The 15,215-nt window shown below is 39.7% G+C and overlaps 1 protein-coding gene across 1 annotated transcript in view; it reads right to left on the reverse strand.

Moving 5' to 3' along the window:
• The window catches only part of LOC103777583 (tyrosine-protein kinase Fer-like), a 16,351-nt gene extending 1,430 nt beyond the window's left edge, over positions 1-14,921 (reverse strand). The window contains exons 1-3 of the mRNA XM_008945141.1: positions 14,810-14,921; positions 8,988-9,246; positions 4,716-4,889 (exon numbers count right to left, since the gene is read on the reverse strand). Of these exons, the coding sequence (XP_008943389.1) occupies positions 4,716-4,889; positions 8,988-9,194 (381 nt within the window). The 5' untranslated portion in view covers positions 9,195-9,246; positions 14,810-14,921. The remainder of the gene's footprint in view (positions 1-4,715; positions 4,890-8,987; positions 9,247-14,809) is intronic.
• Between the last annotated feature and the right edge of the window lie 294 nt (positions 14,922-15,215).

The raw sequence follows: 15,215 nt of genomic DNA on the forward strand, positions 1-15,215 counted from the left end.
ACCTTTATGACAAACTTGTATTAAGAAGGTACTGTGAGAAATGGAAAAAAAGATGGAAGTCACGAAGTAGTGAACACAATTAAGATATATATAGATACATATATATATATATAAAAACAAGAAATTGCTTCTCTTATAGAAAATGGAAAACAAAAGGTAGACCACTAGTATTAAAAAACCTTCATAATAATTGCAAAATACATTTTACTCACACAACCTTTGAACAAACAGTATCAGCCAACAATGAAAGAGGATATCATAGCTAAACAGAATGCTGTCCAAGTGCTTCTTAGGAAAATCAGAAAGTGGGAAAAGAAATAACCAAACAACAATGTAAGCTTATTCATCAGGACGCAAAATATCTGCATGGGCATGGAGCCTATAATGAATTCAAACCAGTATGGTTTCTAGTCAGTCACATGGGGAGTGCTCAGTATGCACTATATTTCTCTGGAAAAGAGAGTTTTGTTAGAGTTAAATTATTAACAGAAAAAAAAAGCATGGTTTGCATAGTCTATTTCAAAATTATACCTGAACCTCCAGCAGCCTGGTTTCATCTAGTCTCCATTTCTTATATTTCTTTCTTTCTATTCCCATTTTTCCAATTCTCTCTCTAGTTAACCTCTGTTATTTCCATCGCATGCTACCAGTTTTTCCTCTTCTTCCATTGTGACTGTTTACAGCTACACCAGTCCATAAGTGGCTGTGAGTAATTATTTTACTTGGAAATTTTATTAGACCATAGAATCATTTTGGTTGGAAGAGATCATCAAGACCAACTATTAAACCAGCATTGCCAGGCAACTACTAAACCGTGTCCCTAAGCGCCACATCTACACGTCTTTTACACACCTACACAGATGGTGACTCCACCACTTCCCTGGGCAGCCTGTTCCAGGGCTTTACAAACCTTTCTGTAAAGAAATTTTTCCTAAAGTCCAACCTTTCCTTGGTGCTACTTGAGGCCATTTCCTCTTGTGCAACCACTTGTTACTTGGAAGAAGAGACTAACATCCACCTTGCTACAGCTTACTTTCAGATAGCTGTAGAGAGCAAGAATGTCTCCCCTAAGGCTCCTCTTCTCCAGGATAAATGACCCCAATTCCCTCAGCTGTTCCTTATAACACTTGTGCTCTAGACCCATTCCCCAGCTTCACTGCACATGCTCAGCACCTCGATTTCCTTCTTGTGGTGAGGGGCACAAATCTCAACACAGTATTCAAGGTGTGGCCTCACCAGTGCGAAAGGCATGGGGACAATCACTTTCCTAGTCCTGCTGGCCACACTATTTCTAATACAGGCCAGGATGCTGTTGGCCTTCTTGGCCACCTGGGCACACTCCTGGCTCATATTCAGCTGGCTGTTGGCCAGCATCCCCAGGTCAACAGCTCTTCTGGCTCTCCAGCTGCTCTTCTCTGAGACCGTAGTGTTGCATGGGGTTGTTGTGACCCAAGTGCAGGACCTGGAGCCTGGCCTTGCTGAACTTCATACCACTGGCCTCGTCCTGTTGATGCAGCCTGTATAGATCCCTCTGTAGACCCTTTCTACACTCAAGCACACACCCACCTAACTTGGTGTTGTCTGCAAACTTGCTGAAGGTGCACTCAATCTCCTCATCCACATCACTGATAAACACATTAAACAGAACTGGCCCAAATACTGACCCCTGGGGAACACCACTCATGACCAGCCATCAACTGGATTTAACTCCATGCATCACAACTCTTTGGGCCCAGCCATTCAATCAGTTTTTTACACAGCAGAGAGTGCACCCATCCAAGCCATGAGTAGCCAGTTTCTCCATGAAACACTGGGAGAACACAAGACACTGTGGGAAACAGTGTCAAAAGCTTTACTAATGTCTAGGTAGACAACAACCACAGTCCTTCCCTCATCCACTAAGCAAGTCACCTTGTCACAGAAGGAGATCAGGTTAGTCAAGCAGAACCTGCCTTTCATGAACCCATGCCAGCTGGGCCTGATCACCTGGTAGTCCTGTATGTGCCTCGTGATGGCACTCAAGACAATTTGCTCCATAACCTTCCCTGGCACCAAGGGCAGACTGACAGGTCAGTAGTTCCCTGGATCCTCCTTCCAGCACTTGTAGATGGGTGTCACATTTGCTAACCTCTAGTCCACCGGGATCTCCCCAGCTAGCCAGGACTGCTGAGAAGTGATGGAAAGTGTCTTGGTGAGCATTTCTGCAAACACCCTCAGTACCCTACTGTGGATCCCATCTGGCCCCAGGGACCTGTATGCATTTAAGTAGTGTAGTATGTCACTGAAAATTTCCCCTTGAGTTATGGGGGCTTCATTCTGCTCCTCATGCCTGTCTTCCAGCTCACAGAGCTGGGTACCACAAGAAAACTGGTCTTAGTATTAAGGAGTGAGGCAAAAAAAGCATTCAGTACCTCATCCTTTTCCTCATCCTTGGTCATTAGGTTTTCCCCCTGCCTCCAATAGAGGATGAAGATTTACTTTGGTCCTCCTTTTGATGTTGATGTATTCATAGAAACACTTTTTATTGTCTTTTATGGCAGCAGCTAGACTAAGTTCTACCTGGGCTTTGGCTTTTCTAATTTTCTCTCTGTACAGCTTCACTACATCTCTGTAGTCTTCCTGAGTTGCCTGCCCCTTCATCCACAGGCCATAAACTCTCCTTTTCTTCCCGAGTTCCATTCAAAGCTCTCTCTTCAGCCAGGACAGTCTTCTTCCACACTGGCTCATCTCACTGCACACCAGGATGGTCTCCTCCTGTGCCTTTAAGATTTCCCTCTTGAAGAACACCCAACCTTCCAGGACTCCTTTGCCCTTCAGGATAGTCCCAAGGGACTCTCTCAACCAATCTACTGGACAGGTCAAAGTCTGCCCTCTGGAAGTCCAAGGTGGTAGTTTGACAGATCCTCTTCCTTACTTCCTCAAGAACTGAAAACTCTTATCTTTTCAAGATAGCTGCGCCCAAGATGGCCTTCAACCATCACATCACTCACAAGTCCTTCTCTGTTCACAAACAGCAGGTCTAGCAGGGAGCCTTCCCTAGTTGGCTCTCTCTCAGCAGCTCTGTGAGGAAGTTATCTTCCACATACTGCAGGCACCTCCTAGACTGCTTCCTCCCTGCTGTATTGTATTTACAGCAGACGTCTGGTAAGTGAAGTCTCCGACGAGAACAAGGGGTAGCAATTTTGAGACTTATCCCAACGGCTTAGAGAATATTTCATCTGCCTCATGATCCTGGCTGGGCGGTCTATAACAGACTCCCACCATGATATCTGCCTTGCTGGTCTTCCCCCTGATTCTTACCCATAGACACTCAACCATCCTCACCCTTATGCTCAAGACAATCAAAGTACTCCCTAACATACAGGGGTCTACCCCACAATCATATAATACAGCCCACTGACCATGCATGAAAAAGGATGTACTTCCCATAGTCAGTACCTGGGGAAGATGCCAGGATTCTAGTCCATTACAGAAGCAGTCCTTTGAGAGACAATGTATTAAATTGAATATGTATTTACTGTTAAAGTTCTTCTCATAACCAGCCCAAGAATCTTCTACTCATCAGTCCACGACATTTGTACCATACTACTCAGATGTTACATTTTATTTACACCACTCCAGATCTTAAATTCTCTGCTGGAAGAAAGAGGAAACAGTGTTTTTCCTTCTTTCAGCAGACCTTTCAGACTATCAATATGATCCTCGACATTTGCCATTTTAAACTTCCCCCAGAGCACCCGAATGAAACTGATTTCTCTTAGTTTTACTGACTAGATAACAGTGCTTTCAACATACGCAGGACAACCAACATGTAATAGAAAAGCCCTGAAGAGCTCTACCTGCAGCCTTAATGTTTGGTTTATACTTCATTTATATTTTAGAACAGGTACTAGAATACTGTCCCCAACCAAAACAGTCTGGACTGTCAAGAGCATTCATTAGCAAAAGGGCCCTGGTCCCAGGGATGTCTGAAGTGGAATAAGAACAGGAAGGGAGATGGAATGGAGAAGTATCACACCTAGTCACCCTCTACCGCAACAAGAACACTTCCAGTGCTACCTGTCCATAGAAATTCATACAGAAGAAAGTTTTCCATCTCCACTCTGTAAGCTGGCAGGGACAAGAAAATGTGAGGGAAATAACTCAAATTTAAACATTTGTCAGCATTTGTTGTGGTTTAGACCCAGCCAGCAGCTGAGCACCACATGGCTGCTCACTCACCTGCCCCCACCCCCAAAAGGGGAAGGAGAAAAGGGAGGAAAATACAAAACCCTGTAGGTTGAGTTAAGAAGAATTTAATACAACAATGCAAAAGAACACATAAACAACCGTAATCAACATAACAGTAATAAAACGATATATAAAGCAAGTGATACAAAGGCAGACCACATTAGCTCTGAACAGCAAGGTGATGCAACCCTGCACCACCCATCAAGACCACACACCCAGCCCAGCCCTTTGTGCCGTGGGTGTGATGTCAGTGTGGTTATCAAATAACCTATTGGCTAGTTCCATTGTCTGTCCCAGCTCCCAGCTTCCAGTGAAAATTAACACTATCCTAGCCAAACCAGGAACGCACTGTATATATTGCAAATGGCTACTTTTACCGTAGCACAAACAAAAATAGAGGAACTAAAAGAAATCCACTCTTGATGTATTTCTCTTTAAACATACAAAACTAGAATAAATTTATAAAGCACAGTTGAATAAAATACCTTGTACATCTCTGCTTCAATTTGTTGATGAACACCTACATAACTCTTCTTAACTTGCTGCTTATCTTTGATCATCATTGTAAGCCTGTGCAACGGCCCAGAATTAAGATCCTCTGCATGTGTCTTCATTATTTTGCTCAGCTGTTCTGTTTGCTGTACCACAAGCAACCAAGACTATAAAAAAAAAAGTCAGAACACAAAAGCACTTACTTATTCTGGCTTGAAAATCATCAAATGATAAATGTGAACTGTGAGAAAAGATGCAACACTGCTTAAAACCATCAGTAAAAAAGCAATTTTAAACTTACCCAAATGCACTTGAGATCTTCCAAAACAAAATTCTTCCTGCTACAGTGAAATCATGCCTCAAACTTACTCAAAAAAAATCATAAAAAAAGCACCAGGGACAAAAATACAATATTATGTGTTCACCCCTCAGCACTGTCCTAGTACTTCCGAACACTGATGAAAGTTTTATAGCCTTTTTTGGAACATCCCTGACGAGCATATCCCTGTGGCCTTGGTTCTCCTGTTTCCCAGCCACAGTTGCTCTTTCAAGCTGACTTCTCTGTCCTTGTCTAAATACCTCAGAGTAATAATGCATCTGAGTGGTAGTAGTGGTCACTGTTTAAGAGTTCCACTCATCAGCTGCGTCGCACGGCTGACAGCACCAGCGTGAGGCCACTGGTACCAAAGCACAAGGTGCTAACAGGGTAAGAGATGCAAGCACTTACATGTCTGTCATAGCAACCCAGCATCTTTCGATACCATTACTCTACTAACTTCACTGGCCTTCTGTCAGTCAAGTTTTATGACAGCTTAACATGCTGTTTCTGGGCCTGAATTCTGATGAAGAACTGCAAGGTCAGCAGAGAGACTTCCACTGCACCACAGACTCGAACAAAATTAAAGTTCAGTTCAAATAAATGCATTTGCTACCCTAAAGATCTCCATCACACTTTGCTGATGGGAACAGTATTGGATACCTCAGACATAACTCCCTGACACTGAATACTATGCTGTATCTAAAATGTTAGAATAGCTAAAAACCACACAATTAGCATGTTTTGAAGATAGCTGGTATGGTAATTTCACTCCCATTTATCCTACTCTTAATGAAGACAAAAGTCCACCTTAGATCATCAAAATGTAGGAAGGTAATTTGTTTGGTAGCTTTGGGGTTTTCTTAAATCTCGTATATAAACATGTATACATAATTATTTTCACCTCTGCATGACAATGCTGCAACACAAACTAGATTCAAGAGAAGGAAACAGCAGACAGTTAGCTACTGTATGTACTAAACAATCTTTAACATTTCCTTTAGCTCATAAACATTCCACAGCCTGACACAGAGCAATCTCAGACTGTATGAAGTGTGGCAATGTAAAAGTCATGGCCTAAACCTTCCCAAGCTATGGCTGAAAACTGTATCACCTCTCTACTACAGAACACTTTCCAAATTACATCAGAAGCCCTATTGTAAAGCTGTATAGAATAAAAACATCATTAAACATCTGCCTGAGAGGACTGGGTTCTGTGGCTATAGTAGAATTCCTAAGAGCACTCTCAGTAGTGAAAACGTAGTCAGAATTCTCAATTTTCCTTAAGGCTGGTTTATTACTGATGAGACAAGTACTGTTTCAATCAACCCTGATTATCACAGAAAAAGCATTTTTCAACAGGACAAGTACTCTAAAGAAATACTTAGCTTACAATTTGATGAATTGATCATTGGCCAAGTGAACCTGCATAAGCCAGAAACATAGCAAAAACATTCCTTTAAAAAAAAATAATTTGCACATTTTCCTGTTCTTTACATCCTTCTTTCCATACTGAAAAAAAAAATTGGTTTAACAGGATTTCTGTGTTTTATATTGTTATATTTTACTATTTTGAAATAGGAAAAGTTAAAGTGAAAAGCTATACTTGAGCAAAGGCTTCAAAAATTGAGATTTATATGGAACAGAAAAGCAACCAGGTGGGGACAGCAGAAAAGGTAAAGCATTTCCTTTCATAGAAAATAACCACAAAAGCAATAAAATACAATACTGTTTGGTTTAATAGCATCTTTTAGAAATATACATGTACAAAAGAGCTGTTACGAAGCACTTCAAAAAAAGTAGACCTATTCTAGCATTAGCAGTTGCTGCCACTATGATTTCCAGCAAGTTTGGTGCCTCTCCATGAGAAAAACATAGGGCAGATTTTCCCAAATAGCATTTCCCTCCAAGTGCTCTTTCTTTCTCTACTCTTTAATAAATAAATAAAGAAGTAAACAAGAGCTTGTGTAGCTTGGTTTTGATGCCACATAATACTCAAAATCTAACATAGAGGTATGTTAAATCTTAGGCTATCTAAGATACTAGATTTACATCCCATAATATTTGGGTTGTGCTTTTATTCTGTAGAATCTCAAGGAGAGAAGAAGTATCAAGAAATAGTAAAGTAAATTAGAATGAGGGGACATTTTAACTGCCAAAGCCAGTAAGACAATCTGTCACTACATGACTTCAAAATCCAAGGGGGCAGTGAAATTCTAAGGCAAGCCCACACAAAAGATCTGCCAGTAGCATATGAATATTTCTGCTGTTTTATCAAGATGTGGAGATCAGGAATGGGGCTTGAGAGAAAAATGGCACCTCCTTAAGAGTAATGGTACCTCCTTAAGTGAAATTACAAAGAAAAATGAAACAAAAGTAATCCAGAAAGACCAACTTGAGTGCTCATGTCCAAGACAAGATTTCAAAATGTGACACACACACCTCTCTTCAACCTAAAAAGAATATGCCTTAAGTCAGAGTTTCAGCTTTTAAAAATTCATTTGCTCACAGGAAGTGCCCATGTCACTGACATGAACCATTCCAGACAGAGCTTAAAGGTCACTTAGGCCTTAGAATGCTTGAATATTCTGGCGTCAATGCTTCTTCACTGTTCTAGCCCTAATCTGCTCTGTTTCATCGCTTAAAAAAACTGCAAAACAGTTTATGACCACACAAGAGCAATTCTAGTGGGGCAGCAATAGCAAGGGTTATTAGTCACATCACCAATAATTCTACACAAAACTTTGGGATTCAGCAGTAGAAAGCTTGAAGAAAATACCTGACTTCTGCCAGCTGTAGGTTAATGACAATGCTTTAATATTTATTCACCAGAATTATCACAAGTTACATAACAAATTCTGTAACAAGCTGTGTATAAGACACATAACTAGGTGAAAATAATTTCAAATACACCACCAAAACAAACATGAAAAAAATGGTAATGTGCCAATTTACAAGACAACTCCTTCTTGGGGAGGGAAGCAACAATAGAGTTTGTTGTAGATAAACACTGTGCAGTGCTGCTTTCGGGGCAGCTGAAACAGGCTAGCTACAGCAGCACAGCTTTCCAGTTACAAAGAGCAGTCACAATCCTAATGCTATGCCACAGATAGTATTCAGGCAGCCACCCCATAAACCCACCACAGAAAAACTGCTTCATCTAAAATTTAACTTGACCCAAAAAGGATGTTTTCCTGCAGAGAAGAGATCAGGAGTCATGACAGACTGAAGGGGCTGTGTAACCACTGCTAGAGCAGAAGGCCCAGGAATTAAATAAGGCATTAAATCAGAATGGTTTTCTTTAGTCAGAAAGAAATCCACATCAAGAGTGAAGCTTACAAACAGGTGAAACAGGGAAGTTTGCTTCATTGGCATCTTTACTGGACTTGCTCTAAACATGAAAATTATTATTTGGGGGAAGGACAGCCTTACCTTTACAAAAAGTCAATACAGTTATTTTAAATTGGACACAAAATAACTTCACAATTATGAGAAACATCCTGAAGTAATGTTCTGTTTTCACAGCACATGCTGCAGCGTGAATAACAGCTGGAATGTCAGGCTTTGCCTTGGTTTCCTGGTATTTTTCTATTTCTGTCACAAATTCTATATAACATAAACAATACTTCCTATTCAACAGTCTTAAAAGAAAAGCTTACTATAGCATACTCTATTTTCAAACCACTAAACAAGGTAGCAGGCTCAACCAAGGAACATAAAATACTGAACTTCAGAATTCAGGATTGATTCTAGTTTGTTTATTATTTTCAAAGCAAGGCTGGAGCTCAACTTCTATATATTGCACTGAGGAACGAAAAGGAGCCCATTTTAAATACTTTGGCAACATTAACTCCAAGAAGATGAATGAACAGGAATCCAGCTCAAACAAACAAAAATAGCACTGTTATTTTGAAGGATATTCCAAAATCAGAATACGTTTTAATCTTACCTTGGACACATTGCTGATATAATCCAATTGACAAGTGCTCTCTTTATCTACTTGATTACAAAGATTCTGTAAAGTGGAGGCATACTCCTTATCACTTTTTACTCGCATTACCATGAATTTCTTGACCGTTTCCAGCAGTCGTAGTTCCCAGTCTTGCAGTTTTATTAAAGCATCATGAGAATACTTCAGTTCACCTCCAAACCCCATTTTTTAAGGCACTATATACCGCACAGGGGAAAATACAGTCTCTTCACCACATCTGAAAGCAGAACAATATTCATAAGACAAATATCAAAAGAAAAGCTTCTCATGTCACAAGGAAGACCTATTAATGTCTATTACCTGAAACAGTTTAACTGTTAAGATTAACCACATACATACACCTCCTCAAAATAAACTGAAAGGAGGGTCAGAGCACTGTTTTGAGCAGCCATCTATGACTAGAAGAGATTTTAGGCCCAAAACTGTCCACCAGTTTCCATGTGCAAAATGTACCTCCCTAACTTAAGGCGGAGTTATGAGGAAACACACAAAAGCATCTAAGACAGCTGCTGAAGATGAGTCCATATATGTAATTAAGTACAGCCAATGCTATCTCTAGACAAGAGCTGGCAACTACACAGTTCCACAGCTGGTGATCTGAAACACTTGTTTCTGGTGTTTACTGTCCCACAGCACATAAAAACTCAAATAAAACATCAGCTCTCAGGCACTGCATCCACTGGAAATGGGTGACTAGTTAGAAGTTAGTCTGTTCCTAAACACTGTTTTAGCAGGCCATTAAACATGCAGATTTCAACCTCCCAAAAGTCAGAAAAGATCCCAAACCAAGTTTGTCATGTAACCTTCCACTGCTCCCCTGCAACTCACATTAGGGCAGAGCCCTTAAGTTCACAAGATTTTCCCCTAAGGCAGTCCAGTCTTACTGTACCAAAGGGACACCATTTGATGAACAGGTAAGAATTGCTGCCTTTTGAAATCCTGTAACACAACCTCGGGTCAAAGACACTTCTTTGAGCTAGCTCTAAAACACCTGCATCTGATACTGATAAAACACGCAGCCACATCGCGGAAGATCTGAACCCACACATATGACTAATATCACACACTTGCATAGGTTTTGTAATGGGGGCTGCATCCTCTTTTTCTCTGTATACACCAAAAACCTGCTCCGATACTAATCGCCTTCAAACTAGGCAAGATAAACTTACATAAGCTGTGATTAGAGCTCTGGACTGCAGTGCAGACCCAGCCTCTGTACTGCTTATTGACCAGTTCTTGCACTCCAGCCAAGTCTTAGCTCTCCTGAACTCAGAGTTATCAATTTCTTCATAGGCTTTAAACTGCCACTTAAACTAGCAGTGTTTTACAAACATTAACAGATTTACCTTCCTAATAGCTCATGGGGTGAAGCAGGACTAAAAATCTTACTTTTACATAGACAACTGAGATACAGAAACTAATGTCAACATAATACCAGCTAATACTGTCGTTCACAAGGCTTACAGAGGCTTTTCAGAGTGCCTAGCATTTTTAGCCTATTAAGCATCTAGGGGGAAAAAAAAAAAAAAAAAGTTATTGGCTCCAGTTACCACACAAATTTCCAGCAAATTTTGCAAATCAGAACCTAGAGCAAACTCCCGGAGCGTTCCTCTCTTCCTGCAACTCCCTGCCTCCATCAGCTCTCCCAGTAACTTACGGAACTAAGCCTCATCCACTACATGTTTATTCTCAGAACACAAACCATGCTACGTAATGAAAGAAACAAAGAGCTCATAAAAAAAACAAGAATAGTGTTGTGTTACTACACAATAGAGAGAAGTCCAGGTTGTATGAGTAACCTTATATCTGCTGCTAGCTTTCACATGCTCTTTAATTTAAAATTGTATATTTTAGTCAGAATACTTGCTCTTGCTGATGGCTAGGAGCACAGCCATAAAGAGCAATGGTGAATAATTCACACTGGCTGTATCTATATAGGATGGAGTATGTCATTATTAGTTGTATTAACGATAACATTTTTACAGTTAAAATGTAGACAACAGTCTTGAAAATCCACTAATATTTTAGTAAGATGACCAAAGGCAAAGATCTCAAAGCACCTACTTAGTAACATGACTGAAGCTGCCCTTCTGATTTTTCAACACCCTTTAGACCTTGACCCACTTTAGTGATCAAGCTCATTTTTAACCCTAGCACATCTTACCACATTACCTAAATATCCTAGCACATTAGCTATGAGAAAATACAGTAGCTTTATTTCTTACAGTCCAGATTCAGACGAGATGGGAACTGAACCTTAGGATGAAGTCTGGCCTTGTGCTATGAGTAAAGTGCTGGCTTTCTTGCTTTTATTCTAACCTCTGTCTTTTACTGAGAGGCAGGAAGGCAAAGGAAGGAAGAAACACTCTCAGAATATGATATTTCCATCTGCCTCTATTGACTCACTGTGGAAGCCTTAAGATTACAAAAATCAATAGAACAGAAGATCCAACAACATCTCACTACAGCCTTCTAAGCCTCCCTTCACTAAGTAGTAATTAGATTTTTTTTTTTTTCTGGATTACACTATTAGATGCCTGGGTACACAAAAATTGTACATATACTGGACCTCGGTCTTCGCTTTGCATTATTCCATTCACTGTGACAGAAGCAGCGCAGCAAGAATTTCTTTTGCAAATGTGATAACACCCTAATTTGGTAACTAGCAAGCATGAAGTCTTAGAGCTAATGATTCCTGACCAGGTAAGCCAGGCTCCATACGCCATCCTTAGGAATTAAGAAAATGTCCAAACAAGACATTCAACAAAACTCAAATGCTCCAGTATTGCAGAAGCAAAGAAGTTGTGAACAAATATCCAAGACCTAGGCCACTTAACTGTCGATAGCTAAACCCCAGTGCTTTTAATTAAAAACCCTTTTAATTTTTTTAACAGCTTTTACACGTTAATACTTCTAAGCCACTGGAGATAGTACAGATCAAACAGTCACTTACTTGAAGTCAAAAATGTAAAAAAAACCACATGAATAGACATGTTCTATGTGATCTGTACTTTAAATACACTTAAAAAGCACAAGCGCATTTCAAAAGGCCAATGTTCAAAGAGAAAACATGCAGCACCAGCAGAGACAGGTATTTCTCCAAGTTTGACTATCTCCCTGCTTAGTCTGCAGATGCGTTGACAGCTGCCCTACAGGAGTGAGACCAGCAGAATAGAATATTTCATTCAGAAGGGATCTACAACGATCATCTGGGCACAATAACCTATTTAGATCAGCACTCTGCCTCCAACCATGGCACCAGCAGATGCTGTTCAAGAACAGCAGACAAGTTCAGCTGCTATTTGTGGTGTGACCCTCCTTGTGCTTCCCCATGTTCACAGCTACTGGATTATGGAGGAAATAAATAGCCCCACTTTTGGCTTTACTATGCAACGTTACAACGCTTGCATTGAATATATAAGACAAGACAGATTCCACAAGACTGACTTTGCAAGCTTACACTTCTAGCAAAATTTGGATTAACACAACAAAATCTGAACCCAGAAATTATTTGCTGTGGAACCAATAGGAGATAGGAGTTTGAGAGACAAACATACTTTCTACTCCAGTGCTGAAAAGATGAAAATACAGTGTGAAAGATATTCAGGGAGGAGGCAGGGGGTGGGGGACCTTTCTCAAAAAACCACGGGAGAATATTTTATCTTAAAGGAAAAAAACACCGATGACATCATGTTTTAAAGTAGCCAGATGGAGAATTGATGACAATGAACACATGACATGCTAAGTTCATAGAGAAAAAAACCTTCAGCAGTTGGTTACTCTTACTGTGAAGAGATCTCTTCCTACTTCGGCAGATAAACATGAGGTTTGTCTTCTTCCACATAGGAACACTACTTGCATAATTTGATACACCAGTGAAGTTTCAAACTGGATTCTAGCATGTTTTGTAAAAGTAATAAAATCCCAGTGGCATCAAATACGACAAATGAGTTTCAGCTAGTTTATTTTTGTATTTTGAAATTTTACATATATATGTGTGTGTGTATTACTATAAAAATCACTGGAAATGCAAATTAGTTAATACTTTGTAAGCTTTCACAGTTACAATCCATCTCAGAGCCAATTCCAATAAAGTAAGATTGTTTCTTTTTCATGTCACTCTCAAAATAACAAACTAGTCACTGACAAGAAGTAAATGCTCAACGTGCATTGAATTATATAGAGAACGAGCAGCTAGACCTTGAACAGTTTTAAATCTAAGCAAAGTAACTGAAGACAGTTTATGACGTGTCTCAACCACCGCCACCACAGCAGTGCAGACAGATTCCAAATGAAGTAATGTTAAATTTTGTCAGCATGACAGTGAGAATCTTCATTGACAGTCACGTCATTCTTCAACACTCTAGTATTCCCCTCAGAAAAAAGAAGGCAATATTACAGCATTAACAGCCTTCCTGGATTCTGACAACAATCGTGAAGAAAGTAGTTTTCACAGCCAATTTACATTTAATTTAAAGATTGTAATCTGTCCCTGACACATGAAAGTGGCCATATCGTATCAGATCAAAGGTCCTGTGTGTCTGACAATGACCAAAATCAAATGAGCTGGGAAGAACAAAGTACACGTGTAGCTATACTTCCCCAGTATGCTCTCCTACCCTTATAACAAAGGTTGTCTTCTGTCATATATTGCCATGAAATAGAACCAAGACTGTGATTGCTGACCTTTATATTGCCATGAAATAGAACCAAGACTGTGATTGCTGACCTTTAAGTAATGACGGACCCACATGCGTCAGTTGGAACTTGAGGCAACGTGTAAACCAAACCAGAAGCATGCTGGGCCCACAGTTCAGTCCAGAACAGGATGGCACAGCTTACATTGGGCCCCTCCAGGGGAAATATGGAAGGGGCACGGTATGCAGAGAGCATCACACTCACTTTCTACTCAGATCTACTGTGAAATCCCTTGCTCCTGAATCTGTCACGGGCTCCAAATCACTTAGCACGGCTTATATTTTGCTGACCCTTTCTAGAAACTTTGAGAATACTGACAAATCAGAAAAGAAAGAGAACTTGGATTCAAGAGACAAATGCTCAGATTCCAGGCTTCTATACTGATGTTTCAATTGGATATTAGGAAGAACTGCTTTACTGAAAGAGTGGTGAGGCATTAGAACAGGCTGCCCAGGGAGGTGATGGAGTCACCATCCCTGGAGGTGTTCAGAAAAATGTATAGATGTGGCAACTGCGGACACGGTTTAATGGTCGTGGTAGTGTTGGGTGATTGTTAGACTTGATAATCTTGGAGATCTTTTCCAACCTTGATGATCCTATGATTTAAAAACAAGTTTTTGACAGCTGATCCATTTCTTAGACAGTCCATCTCAATTTCTGCATGTGAGGCTTACAGTACTTACATTCCACTAAAGCAACAAAATAAATAATTTTTAGCCCTCGACTACTGAAACAAAAATTACTGTTAAACAGTTGACACTTCTGTTAGTGTAGGATCCACTCCTGGAACGTACGTGAACATGACACATAAAACATGTGCTTTACCTAACATGTGTTTACAACCATATATTTAAAATATTATGTATATATGCATTTGATGCAAAATATATGGAACATGAACTAGCTAAATTAATGATTCCATAAAGCTATTACCACCAATAAATATCCAAAGTGGTAATCTAAAGCTAGCCTTATCGTTTCAAAACTGGTCTAAAATATTAGTCCATTGAAGTCAAAATACATAGTTAATTTTCACAAAAAAACTTTTTGTAAAGCTTTTCTGCAAAACATAGCTTACATACCTTAGAAAATTTTCCTCAAGAAATGATCTGTAGTAAACTTGTCTTTGTGTCAGCAGCTACTTCTTATTTTCACTTTCTGAAATATAATTTTATTTTCAGGGGACTCTGTGAAAGAAAAACATGTCAAACTTTTATTTTAAATTATTTCATAATTTTAAAATACATTGCAAAACTTAACCCAGGAAAGTTGTTTTGCGTTTTCAGATTATCACCAGGAGACACTTATTTTTCAAAAAGAGACAGAGTTCAAGAAAACCAAAAAAGCAGACTTCTTAAATGACTGCAAGTAGTAGTATACTATCACTTCATACACACAGTTTTGAGGGAAGAAATAATTTTGTCTCTACAAATGTAAACAAATCATTTTAAGTTCTTGGAATTTCTTATGAAAAGTCTATTATAGTTG

This window comes from Merops nubicus, unplaced genomic scaffold (genome assembly GCF_000691845.1).
Source record: "Merops nubicus isolate BGI_N331 unplaced genomic scaffold, ASM69184v1 scaffold10648, whole genome shotgun sequence".
NCBI classification, from domain to species: domain Eukaryota; kingdom Metazoa; phylum Chordata; class Aves; order Coraciiformes; family Meropidae; genus Merops; species Merops nubicus.